Here is a 14,227-nt window from a genome sequence, read left to right as displayed (position 1 = left end):
CGCTGCAGTCAGCTGTTAGAGTGATAATCACATTTATGCGACTAGATATATATATATTTCTTTTTTTGTGCTTGGGTATATTTTCATGTATTAAATAATTTTCTAATGCAGATTCCAGTCCAAAATACATATTTTGTGTGTGTGCTGATATTTATGCGAGGAAATCTTTGCTTACAAATTAATTTCAATACGAAGGTACTGAGTTTGGACGACATAATAGTTCAAACACAAGTCTCAGTATTTTGCTGGCATCTTCTGACTTTTAAAAAGCAACTAAAATCATGAATAGGATGATATCAATGCATGCAGCAGAACGTAACATAAAATACGCTTCCAAATGCAATAATATAATGTGAAATCGTCATTTCAAGCGCATTAGATATTACAGTAGTATTGGATAGCTGTAAATAAAACAAATATTATAGGATAAGAGGATTTAAAACAGGGGAGAGAGAAAAAAAAAACATGCTGTTTTGCAATTATTTGTGAGATTTATAGCATTATAATTTTTCACCCTAAACTCTAAAAAGGTGTAGAAATAATTTTAATTCAGATATTGCTATTACATTTTACAAATAATTACAAAGAATCATTAAAAGCAACTCATTGAATTAAACTCAAAAGTTAGAAGCAGAAAGACTGAACTTGTATTTTCTTGTCAAATATTTTCAATTTCGAAAATATATTTTTTTACAGTATAAAAACACATTTTAAGGTGTATCTGGTTGCTCCCGTTTTTTTTTTCCACTTGTAATCAAAAAATCTTCCTGTTGTCATAAATAAATTTTTCATGCACACATATTCCATGTAGTTTCTCAATTACACTAAATTATGAATGTTTTTTTAAAAAGTTGCAGATAAAATAAAGATGATTAAAGTACATTTTACAAGAAAATGTTATTTCTGTTTTTCAGTTTCAAAACTTCACATTTCATTGAATGTGTTACTTGACGTTTCTTTGCAATAGTTTGCGAAATTTGTTTTATGTTTGAATATCTTAAGTCACACAAGGATGTCAACTTTTCCAATGTATTTCATGTCTCATAATTTGCATGAGGCACTGCAAACAAGTGATGTTTTATTAACAAGTTTCGGGAGGAGCGCGCACAGATAATTAACACGGCTGGTTCATCATCAGTAATCACACCATCTATCCAATCAGCTCAAGAGAGAACCTCTATAAATAATCAAAGCAGCCTTACCTCCATTATCTCCCGTCCTTAGCATCATGTCAGACATCGAGCTTTTCCCGGACGATAATGAATTCGACACCACGGGTCCTCCGGCGTCTTCAGTCGCCGTCCAGCACACCAGTGCTCCGCAGGACACCATAAGCGAGCCCGCGGCTGCAACTCGGGGCCGCCGGCCCTCCCGCGCCGCCATCGCGCATACCTCCAGGCACCGAGGCACGCCATCACCTGCGCCTTCAAGGCGTCAGCCACCTTCTCCAGCGTCCTCCTACGCCTCAGCCCTCTCCCCCGCCCCAGCTGCGGAGAAATGGACCGTGGCAGAACTACGCCAGGCGCTCGTCAGCTCCGGCGTCAGCGTCCCACGACGATCAGCCAAGGCAGATCTCCTCGCCCTCTATATTTCCCTCCAAACAGGGGCGCCTCCAAACTTCACTCCTCCATCCAAGGCCGCGGACAAAGCGAGCCAGGGCCGTAGTGTTCCATACTCACGGCCCGAATTAACCACCACTCCTTCGAAGACGGGCTTCCGGCCAGTAGGCCGCAGCAAAAAGCCTTCGGCAAGCCTGGGCCGCGCCCCGGATGCCGCCAGCCCCAGACCTCCTCCTCCATCCACCGAACGCCAGCTCGACGAAATGCCAGCTCCAGTCTCCACGAGCCGCCGCGTTAGCGTGAGCACGCCTCCGCTAGCGGCGCAGACCTACCCACAACCCTCGCCACACACCTCCCCGTACCCCCTCCCCTACCCATGGCCCGCAGCCCCACCATCCATCGCTAGCGTGAGCATGCCTCCGCTAATGGCGCAGGCTCCAACGCCCGCCATTTCTTCTCTTTTTCCTCCTTTTTCTTCTGCTCCCGGAGCGATCACAAGCGCGAGCATGCCTCCGCTAATGGCGCAGGCACCGACGCCCGCCTTTCCCTCTCTCTTTCCTCCTTTTTCTTCCGCTATCGGAACGATCACAAGCGCGAGCATGCCTCCGCTAATGGCGCAGGCCCCGATGCCCGCCTTTCCCTCTCTCTTTCCTCCTTTTTCTTCCGCTATCGGAACGATCACAAGCGCGAGCATGCCTCCGCTAATGGCGCAGGCACCGACGCCCGCCTTTCCCTCTCTCTTTCCTCCTTTTTCTTCCGCTCCCGGAGCTGTACCAAGCGTGAGCCTGCCTCCGCTACCGACGCAGGCCCCGGTGCCCGTCAATTCCCCTCTCTTTCCCTCTTTCTATTCCTTCCCCGGAACTGCCCCAAGCGTGAGCATGCCTCCGCAAGCAGTTCCGGCGGCTACCTTTCCACCTCCCCTCGCTCGCTCTTCCCTAACAGCTTGGAAATGCTTTAAAGCATTTCACTCCACTTACAACCTGCCATTTCCCGACTTTTCCTTGCTCGCTATCACCTCATTCATCTCTCACCTTAATATCAACAAAAACCTTCAAATCAGCTCCATTAAGGGTTATCTAAGCGGAATCCAGTTTTTTCACAAACTCTTATACGGTTCACCCTCACCAGGTTTTTTGCAAATGGATTGTTTTGGAGTTACTCAGCCTTAAGGTAAAGAAAATGGCTGTAAATGAGATTTATAAAGGTGGAAATGTAAACAGTGTTCCTCATTAAATCGGACTCTGTGAATGATTAAAGGCTTGTGTCATGGATGGATGAAAAGAACTCACCTCAACTTTCCGAGAAACCGTTCGTCTTGTTATCGTCTTGAGTGTTTTCACGCACTGGCTGTCTCCAGACGTGCTGTGAGAACCAGAAAGATTACACTCATTTCCTCATTTACTGGCTCCATTTCTTTTTCACACAATTACAAACCCGAGCCGAGTACAAACGCTGCAGTCAGCTGTTAGAGTGATAATCACATTTATGCGACTAGGAAACAACACTGAAAACACGTTAAGGTGAAATATTCTTCCTTCTTCTGATCTCACGCTTCTGCCACTCAATATTCAGACGTAAAGGTTAGATTTTCCAGAGCTGTTCCTCACTCAGACCAAGACACAAATATCTCTGTCTGATGTATTTTATACAGGACGTCTCTAATGCAGTCTAAGGGCTATACTTCACTCGACAAGCAACAATTCAACTTGTAGACATATATATATATACAGTGGTTGCTCCCGTTTTTTTTTTCCACTTGTAATCAAAAAATCTTCCTGTTGTCATAAATAAATTTTTCATGCACACATATTCCATGTAGTTTCTCAATTACACTAAATTATGAATGTTTTTTTAAAAAGTTGCAGATAAAATAAAGATGATTAAAGTACATTTTACAAGAAAATGTTATTTCTGTTTTTCAGTTTCAAAACTTCACATTTCATTGAATGTGTTACTTGACGTTTCTTTGCAATAGTTTGCGAAATTTGTTTTATGTTTGAATATCTTAAGTCACACAAGGATGTCAACTTTTCCAATGTATTTCATGTCTCATAATTTGCATGAGGCACTGCAAACAAGCAGGGAAATGTGGCGTTGTACTGGCGGATATGTGGAGTCAGGCCTGCGGCAGCTGTGATGGAGCTCCACTCACTGATGTGTGTTAATGCCGTCTGTGTTAGTCACTGTTGCCCAGCAACACACCTGTCAGGACGAAGGGTTTACCTGAGCTTCCTTCACAGCACACATGAAACACAGAGTGGACAGATGCTCTTAAAGAGCCCTTTCTGAATGGTTGTCCTCTGCAATGTGTGTTTTAGTCTCATTTCGTGATTCGCAGCCAGAACAAAATCCCTAAAGCAAAAGGAAAACACCTACTGGAGTGTAAACACGCGCGCACACACACACACACACACATGTCTGGTTTGCTATCCTTGTGGGGACTCTCCATAGGCATAATGGTTCACACACACACACACACACTCACTCATGTCTGGTCAGCTATCCTTGTGGGGACTCTCCATAGGCGTAATGGTTTTTCTACTGTACAGACCGTATATTCTATTGTCCTACACCAACCCTGCGCCTAAACCTACCCCTCACAGGAAACTTTCTGCATTTTTAGATTTGCAAAAAACTTAAATCTGTGTGATTTATTAGCTTGTTTACCCGTGGGGACCTCAATTTAGGTCCCCACCGTGACACGAGTCCCCATGAGTCTGTGTGTATTCAGGTTTAAGTCCCCACCAGAATAGAACAACAGGTACACACATACGCACGCACGCACGCACACACACACACACACACTCACACGTCTTCTGGAGCATCTGGAACTGAACAATCAGTTTAGTTCTACCAAATTCAAAAATCTTTACATGTTGTTTTGTGCTCTTTCATTTGACCATACAGACAACAGAGATGAAATACATTTGTGCAAATTATTTCTAATTATTTGCTAAAAATATCTATATAAATAATTGTGTTTATATAGAATAAGGCCTGTCATTTATTGTAGTGGTAGAGTCTTCCTCGTCTCCAAACACATCTTCATAGATGCATTTTATTATGGATATGATCTTCATTATCTGTAGAAAAGCATTTATTGCTGTATGACAGTGAGTGCCAATGATCAAAAAACATGAAATATTTATCAAATATCTGTCTATATGAAATATAGCCTTTTTGCTGGTTTAAGATGTAATCATCATGTATTGTTTGATTTAACATGGCATATTTCACCTTTCTTTCTTTATTTTAAGCAGATTAATTCCAGCAGTGTATTGTTTATGTGTGATGTTATTGTACTGAAGGTAATAAAGTATTCATTGGAATTTATGGTGTAAAATGTTAATGTTAATGTGTGTTTGTCTTTTTAGTATTTTAACTTTTTTTTTTCACTTCATTTTTCGATTAAATCATTTGTCTTGAAAGCTGCTGTAATTTGACACAAAAATGAATTGACCAAAAAATGATTCAAAAACAAAATGAATAAACATTTAAAAATAAAATCCATGCAGCCTTTCAACGAATGAGCATCTTTGCAATCATTTATTAATTTCTCAAGTGAGTATGAAATATCATATTAAAAATGAATAATGATCAAATTAGGGATATATTTGTTATTTCAAGAATTGTTTTTCACCTGAGTTCTCAATGAACAATGTCAAAATTTAAAAGCAAATGCAGAATCAATTTTGAATTATGTTATTCCAAACAGTTTTGCTGCAATATGAAAACAGATTAAAATATTTCTCATTATAGGTTTAGAAATAGTGATGCATGAAAGGAAACAATGGCATTTAATTTAGACGCAGAACTGAAAATTATAAATTAACACACAACACTGCGATATTTTGAAACAAAATACATTTTTCATTCACATAATAAATACATTTTGCAATACCATTTTGCAACTTTTGCATCATTTTATTTGGTGTGGGTGGGTGGGGCGGGGTGTATTTTGAGTATGTACATCATAAATATTTTTTTTTCAGAGTTTCTCTCACTCAGAGAAAAACAGCTTTCCAAACAGAGCCAGTTTCGTATAAATACATGAAGAAGGAGTGAGGTACGGGGTAGAGTTTGTCAGAAAATTCCCCCTTTAACGTCCATATCAGACTCCTCCAGTGTGGAACCTCAATACACCAAACAGCAGCTCAACTCAAAGTCTTCCAGCACCGCAGCAGGTCAATCACTCATTGGGCCAAAAACACATTTCCAGACCTTCTAATCGAACCAGCGCAAGAGTCATCATTTAGTTCATTTCTATTATTGTTCCGTTTGTTTGAATAAAATCAGATGTGTTTCATAATTGCATAATCTCAGTTTTCATTTTAAAGGCTGACATGTTGGAGGCTTGCAGAGGGACAAAACAAGGTTGAAAACATTTGTTCAACTCAATAACACAATAATGTGCTCAACCAATTTCTCAAATTGAATCTTCAAGCCTTTGACTGAATCGGGTCCAAACACAGATGGACAGCATATGCAACTACAAAAAGTATCCCAGTACACAAATGAACTAAGATTCAATCCAACAATAACCTTAAACAATTATAAATTAATGCTGCATTTTGCATTAGACTTAGTTGTTAATCTCTGGTACATTAGCATGCTACTTCAATTTTTCTTGTGATATTAAAATGTATTTTCCCCAGTGGCACAGATGGACTGGTTAAAAACACGCTACTGCTGTGTCTCAAGTACAGAGGGCAAATGACTAAAACCTGGATGGAATTTGAGGTCATGGATGTAGAATTGTTGCATCAAAAACAAACAACCAAAAAACTAATGAACAAGAAATAAAAAATCCCACAATTTCAATTTACATGTAGCTTAACCACAAAGTATTGTGACCCAACAATTCAGTAACCCAAATCCAAATGTGAACTACAGAAAATAAAATAATTTAAATACATTTGCTGCGTAGATTTGCGAAACCATCGTATCACTGTACTGTTATGAGATCATGTAATTCATGGTTCTCATTAAATCTCTTACTTTGAGAAATGATTTGGACAATCCCCATTCATTCAAGCAGCTTATAATAGTGGTTAAGAAAAAAAGAAGAAGTAATAATCAGGTATATAAAGTATTTGACAAACAAACTCTTTTATTGAATCTCTTCTCTGTGAACAGATGAACAAATGTACCTTTCACAGATATCAAGAACTCACAAACTGCAAAAGTGTACTTAATCAGTATTTTTTTCATGTTTTCCAGTAAAAATATCTAACCATCCTTAAAATAAGATCAATTTACTTATACAAAATTGCATTTATTTACTTTCTTTTAGCTTTTTTTCTGCTTAAGCATAAACAACCTTAAGCATAAAAAAAGAATAATAAAAAAAACAATATCTTAAGCAATTTTGGTTCTTAAGTAAATGTATGCTTTAAGGATGTTTAATTACTTTACTAGAAAACAATGAAGAATTAAGAAAAAAGTATTTGTAGAATTTGTAGGAACGAAAAAAAAAATTCAAATCAGAAATTCTAGGCTAGCTCGAGTGAGAGGGTGAAGCACTGAGTGGCGATTCGGGTCTTCTAGCAAAAATATCTAACCATCCTTAAAATAAGATCAATTTACTTATACAAAATTGCATGTATTTACTTTCTTTTAGCTTTTTTTCTGCTTAAGCATAAACAACCTTAAGCATAAAAAAAGAATAATAAAAAAAACAATATCTTAAGCAATTTTGGTTCTTAAGTAAATGTATGCTTTAAGGATGTTTAATTACTTTACTAGAAAACAATGAAGAATTAAGAAAAAAGTATTTGTAGAATTTGTAGGAATGAAAAAAAAAATTCAAATCAGAAATTCTAGGCTAGCTCGAGTGAGAGGGTGAAGCACTGAGTGGCGATTCGGGATTTGATAAGCATCAGCTGCCGTTGGTGATAATGACGGAGGTGCCTTTATGGCCCGGTGCTTGTTCAGCCTGCATGCGTAGATGAGTGGCCATGTCGTAATGGGAGGAACCTGAGCAACCCAGGGAGTATCCTTTAAAGCTGTCTGCCTCGTACAGATGTTCTAGTGCGTAGCTGGTGAGCGAGTAGGCTGTGTGTTTTTCCAGGTACTGGCGGGGGTGTGAGGGGTATAGCGCTGGAGTCGGAGAGACAGCACATGTGCCCGTCAGGGGCAGAGGCTGCTGGTGTTGCTGAGAAGAGGAGAGCTCGCTTTGCAGGAAGTCTTTACTTTTACCCAGTCTGTCAGGGATGGGGCTGCTGAGACGGGACAGAGGAACAGGGCTAGGGGCGGGGCTTATAACCTGAGCCGGCCCCCGACACACCACGCTCTGCAACGCTGACTGGGGAAAGTCGGTACTGTGAAACAACGAGCCGTGGCTCTTGGTCAGACCGTTTGTAGACTCCAAAGGAACTCCAATTAAACACACCTGAACCAGCTAATCAAGATCTTACTAGGCATACTAGAAACTTCCAGTCAGGTGTGTTGAGGTAAGTTGGAGCTAAACTCTACAGGACACCGGCCCTCCAGGACCGAGTTTGGACACCGCTGCAGAAGACCAAATTTGTAAACTACTGTCTACAGCAGGGATCTCCAGCCCTTCTCCTAGAGAGCTATCATCTTGCTGATTTTAGCTCCAACCCCAATCAAACACAGCTGAACCAGCTAATCAAAATGATACTTGAACATTATAGGCAGGTGTGTTAAAGCATGATTGGAACTAAAGCCTACAGGAAAGTAGCTCTCCAAAAGCAGGGCTGGAGACCCCTGGTCTATAGACAGATGAGTCGAGAATCATTCAGTTCTTCAGCTCTTATTTATTAACAAATGAGAAATTCGGTTCTTATAGCTAACCCGGTTTGATTTAGAAATGAGTCGGTGGAAGTCCAAAACATATTGTTTCTGCTCAGAATGAACCAAAATGAAAAACATTTGGTTTCTAACCACAGATCCACTGAAAGAAACATACCTTGCAGGCTATGGATGGAGGTGATGTGGGGCATCACACCTTCGAAACTGTCCCCGTTCTCGGACGAAGTCTTGGGTAACGTAAGGACAGAGCGGGCTGCGCCCCACCACGCCTCTCGCCCGGGCTGAGGGGTGCCCAGGAAGTATCGGCCAGCCTTACAGCAACCCCTCTCGCAGGACTCGGAGTGAGTGTGGCTGTAGAGGTCGCTGGAGGTATGATGGTCGTCTGTCAGCGGTAGGCCATAGCAGAGTGGCCGTGGCTCTGAGAACTGCCGGTATACGCATGAGGAGTCTATGCCTTCACACTGCTCCAGAAGCTGAGGAGACGCAGAGTCAGTGAGTGGGCTCCCTCCCCACGGGCTATCCTGATCCGACTCCGAGCGATCCGTGGGGAAACCCGGATACTGCACAAAAAACGAATATGCATTAATACAGTGTTTCCTCACCCTGTTCCCGGAGGCATGCCAGCAGAACACACATTGGATGTCTCTCTTATCTGATCCACCCATTTCATGTCTTGGAGATTCTACTAATGTGCTGATTCCGGTGTATTTGATTAGGGCGAGTCTGAAAATGTGTAGTCTTGGGGTGCCTCCAGTAAAACGACTGTCCTACTTGTCCAACGGGATTGTCAAACTTATAACTTTATCACTGGATCAACACCCAACATTCCTATCATCCAGTCCGAGTCCTACATATATCCTCAACCTTACCTCAAACCTACCCTTAAAATTATAGTGCAATGATTGCATGTTGTTCCACGTCCTAACCCTATCCCTAACCCAACACCTAAAATTAGAAGGCAATGATTGGTTTATGGAAATGTTACGTAAGGAACGACTAGGCATGTCCTAGCTAGTTGTGTAAATCACATTTGAAGTCTTCCCAGCAACAGAAGACCGTCCTAGTGCTCCTAATATACAATTACCAGCCAAATGGAAGGCGTTTCTGTGATACTGACCTGTGAATAGGGAGAGAGTCTTGTTTTGGTCTTGGTACGGGAAACTCTGCTTTTGCCAACTCTTCTGTTCTCGCTGATGGGGTTAGAGGGGCTGTTGTAGGTGAACGAGGGTTTAGTGGACGTCACCTGATCTAAGGACAACTGTAGTCCTTTGTACTCCGTGTCCCTGTTGGGGAATGACAGCAACATTGAGCCTCGAACCCAGCCGGTTGTGCAATTACACTGCTTATCTCGGTATTACTGTTTACTGGTGCATTTTTCCTTTTCATGTTAACCACTCAGAGAAATGTATGGTCAGGCTTTTTCTTTAGATGCTTCAGGCTCCATGCTCATTTGTGAAGCAGTGTGTGAGGAAGACTCAAGGACAGAAAATGAATTGCATTGTTTCTCCTGCAGGATTGGAACAAGGCTCCTACAAACATACGGCAGAGGGCTGGAGGCTCTGTTCAAATACACAGTGAGATTAAGAGCTATGTCTGGCTAAATCAAACCCACACAGGGATCACCACATAAGGCATAACTAGGAAATGGGAATTGATTTCTCAGTAAAGTGCTGTATGGATTTCTGGTCCCAGTGATGTATAACTTTCAGAAAACGACGGCTAGAGCGTATGCTAGCCAGGTGCCGACGCCAGCTTCCCTCCTAAGGGCTAGCAGCCTGGCTCAGACAGCACGCAGACTAATGGGATTGCACGCAGATGGCAACATCTTGGAAAAAGACCGACATACACTTTCTCACATGCACCTGCACAAATGCACTCGCAGATCCACAGGATCTCATGAAGCTGATGCCGTCGTTGTACGCTCTATGTAAATACAGAGTTTTTCTGAGTTCAAGGCCTGTCGACAGAAGCCAAAAGCCTTAAGGTGATGCAACAGGTTGGTCAGTGGTTTAGTGCATACACACGTGCATTTCTGAATGAGAGCACATGTGGAGAGGTTAAACAGGAAACAGATCTCGCACTTGTGATGTCTACACTGCAACGCACACTTTTAAGGAAATCATTCTTCTCAAGGAAACTGAATCATGGATGATGGCGGAGAATATCACCAAAAAAAGAGAGAACTCCATTCATGGACACTCTTAGCAAGCTGTGAGCTATAAACACTCATCATCTTTACAACCTATTAATTAAACCTCATAAACACTTTTCCTTTATAGCTGTGGCTGAAGTGCTATCTGACACGCGCGGGCTATTGGCAGACTGGCATATTAAAACCAATCAACTTTGTTTTAATGAAGGTTTTTATAGCGTGCAATTCATTTACATCTGTAACAGATAGATAGCAAAGGAGGCAGAACGAGCGAGGCTGGGAGTGGGGGGGTCGATGCTCCAGATGCTGGCATCGCTTCTAATGGGCTCTCTGGAAGTGTGTGCACAAACGCTGCGCTTTACTCTTCCATACGTCCCTCGTTTAAAACCGTAGTTTGAGCGATGGCTCCATTGCTCAATCCCACCTCATTCTTTCCAGAGAGTTCCAGTGGAAAAGTTCATTGTGGTAATGCACGGAGTTTGTCAGTATGAATGCATGACAAATAAATCACCCACGTCCCCTGGCTCCCATGCAGTTCCTGTACATGCAGCTGGCATATTATATAAAGCAAGAACAGGAATGACACCCCAAACTGACTGATGAGCATCAGGGCAGCTTTAACTCGCTCGGTCACTGTCATGGCTGGACTTGCGAACACCATAAATTTGAACCTTAATGATATTGTACTGAACCTATTGCTAGTTGTAAGTCACTGAGAGAGGCCTTTTAGCTGTGTAATAGTGGAATAATGTGGACAATTCAACACAACTGTAGACAGAAGCTTTAAGAAATGATATGGGATACTACACTTTTGCCTAATACACTGCATGCAGTTAGTCATGTTAGTCATGTTCAACTGGATTCAAGTATGTGTATGGAATTGCATTATTGAACACTTAGAGGGTATACTGTAGTTTAAGTGGTAACACTTTAGTTTAGGCCAATTCTCACTATTAACTAGTTGCTTATTAGCATGCATATTACTAGCATAATGGCTGTTTATTAGTAGTTATAGAGCACATATTAATACCTTATTCTGCATGACCATATTGTAGATCTCTTAATCCTACACCATACCTAAACTTAACTATTCGTTTTTTTTTCCATTTAAGTGTCCCATGTTATGGTGGAAGTACATTGATTAATTTGAAAATATACATTTGCTTGCATATACACTACTGGTTAAAAGTTGGGAGTCAGTAAAAAAATGTTTTCAAGAAATTGATATTTTTATTCAGAAAGGATGCGTTCAATTGATCAAGATTGACAATAAAGACTTGTATAATGTTACAAAAGATTTCCATTTCAAATAAATGTTCTTTTGAACTTTCTATTGATCATAGAGTCCTGAAAAAACAAAACCATTTTCAACATTGATAATAATAAGAAATGTTTCTTGAGCAGCAAATTGGCATATTAGAATGAATTTCTGGGACGCTGAAGACTGCAGCAATGGCTGCTGATAAATTCAGCTTTGCCATCACAGGAATAAATTCGATTTCAAAATATATTAAAATAGAAAACAGTTATTGTAAATTGTAATTACAAATACCTACTACACATCAGGGGTTTATATTCTTTATACAGGCTATTAATAATGCAAACAGTGAAGCACAAAAACTAGGGGTTACAAATACAAAAGTCTTCAAAAAATAAACTATGCAAATGATAATAAATAAATGAATTTATAGCCTTGCATAGAAATCAGTGTTCATTATCTGAATTTAATTGATGATAATTAAACAACAGTGTATAAAGATATCAAGCTGTTTTGAAGATGCATATTTGAAGAGGCATAAAAAGCTTGACATAGTGTACTCACGTGAGGACGTAGTTGACACTGACGATGCAGTGTGGTCTGGACGATCTGCTGTTGTGTACGATAGTAGCGTAACTCTGTACCCACACCCACCCACCCTGCTTAGCCAGGAATCGGTAGTATTTGGTGGTGACTTGTCCTTTTACCAGCACTACAGAGAGAAAAACACGCGCAATCAACTAGAGAACATGTCTGACACTTTCACTTCACATACTCTTCTTTTGCAAAACAAAATGAAAAAAAACGATTCATTAATTTGTTGTTTATTTCCATCAGCAACATTGGGATTTTGTTTTTGTTTTTTTGGCAATCTTTCTTATTCAGGAAAGCTAATTACTGCTTTCATTTGCATGTTTAAACCATAAACTGCCATTTCTCTTTCAGCCTAATAACTATTTATAGCAAATAATGTCAAATACTGAGTCTCTCAATAAGCTGCGTTGTGCTGCAATCAGCAATGTAATAGATAAAACAGTAGATAATAGAAAAAAGGACTAAACGTGTAGAAAAAAAAAATCATTTTCAATCCGGTTCACTAATTTAGTCACTAATAGATTGCATGTTTAATCTAAGCTCGTTCTCATATCAGTATGTTGAGATCATATTCATCTCCTATAATGTGGTATTATCAATTAGCGTGCTCAGTTGTACCCTCATGACGGTCAAAGCTGCGGTTATTATTAGATGCTGTAAAGGGGACGTGGCCAGAGCAATGAGGAAAAACAAACCTAACTCACACAAGTGGTGCGCGCAGCGGAGATGGAAAGTGTCACAGCTGTGGACGTGATGATAAAGCGTCTTCTCTATTAAGTCTTGCGGCTCGTAGCCAGTGAGCTCTGCAACCCTGACAAAGACAGAACACAGAACGGAGTAACAATGGTGTTGGCGTGAGCACAAACACCTGTCCACACACTGGCACGTGCAGGAACAGGACAAATTTGGTTAAACGTAAGCCCAACGTGCAAACGTGCATGTGTGTCTAGCTAAACACAGCTGCATATGCACACAGAGAGTGGAATATGGATATATACAAAGCTGCATTTACACAATCACAGAGGCTCACGTGCACAGACACACAGACAAGAATTTGGTGCTTTGAAAATTATTACTGAAATCTGCAAATATACTTTTAAAATTTTCTTTTGTTTATTTAAATAATGGTTATGTCATAGAGGCACACATGCACAGAAAAGAAGGTTCCGAGACCACACTGAAAAACTATTTTTTAAATTTCATTCGTTCATTCATCCATTCATTCATTTAGAGAAAGATTATGAAATAAAATGAAATATACACTACCGTTCAAAAGTTTGGGATCAGAACAATTTTTTATGTTTTTTAAAGGAGTTTCTTATACATATACATATATATATATATATATATTGTGTCCAAAGGTCTGAGATCACACTGAAATCTGCAAATATACTTTTAAAATTTTCTTTTGTTTATTTAAATAATGGTTATGTCATAGAGGCACACATGCACAGAAAAGAAGGTTCCGAGACCACACTGAAAAACTATTTTTTAAATTTCATTCGTTCATTCATCCATTCATTCATTTAGAGAAAGATTATGAAATAAAATGAAATATACACTACCGTTCAAAAGTTTGGGATCAGAACAATTTTTTATGTTTTTTAAAGGAGTTTCTTATGCTCATCAAGGCTGCATTTATTTGATCAAAAATACAGTAAAAAATGTAATATTGTGAAATATTATTACAATGTAAAATAACGTTTTTCTATTTTAATATACATTAAAATCTAATTTATTCCTGTGATGCAAAGCTGAATTTTCAGCATCATTCCTCCAGTCTTCAGTGTCACATGATCCTTCAGAAATCATTCTAATATGCTGATTTATTATCAGTGCTGGAAACTTTTGTGCTGCTTAATATTTTTTTGGAACCTGTGATACTTTTTT

General features: G+C 40.0%; 1 protein-coding gene across 1 annotated transcript in view; it reads right to left on the bottom strand.

Annotated features, from left to right (window-relative positions):
• Window positions 1–7,384: 7,384 nt before the first annotated feature.
• Window positions 7,385–14,227, bottom strand: part of LOC107714406 (single-minded homolog 1-A) — a 13,950-nt gene continuing 7,107 nt past the window's right edge. The window contains 5 exon segments of the mRNA XM_074560091.1: window positions 7,385–7,934; window positions 8,491–8,893; window positions 9,451–9,616; window positions 12,308–12,455; window positions 13,042–13,148. Of these exon segments, the coding sequence (XP_074416192.1) occupies window positions 7,438–7,934; window positions 8,491–8,893; window positions 9,451–9,616; window positions 12,308–12,455; window positions 13,042–13,148 (1,321 nt within the window). The 3' untranslated portion in view covers window positions 7,385–7,437.

Source organism: Sinocyclocheilus rhinocerous, unplaced genomic scaffold (genome assembly GCF_001515625.1).
Source record: "Sinocyclocheilus rhinocerous isolate Xijiao unplaced genomic scaffold, SAMN03320098_v1.1 scaffold839, whole genome shotgun sequence".
Lineage (NCBI taxonomy): Eukaryota > Metazoa > Chordata > Actinopteri > Cypriniformes > Cyprinidae > Sinocyclocheilus > Sinocyclocheilus rhinocerous.
Note: the sequence above shows the minus strand (reverse complement) of the source record. Positions and strands in the feature narration are given on the sequence as shown.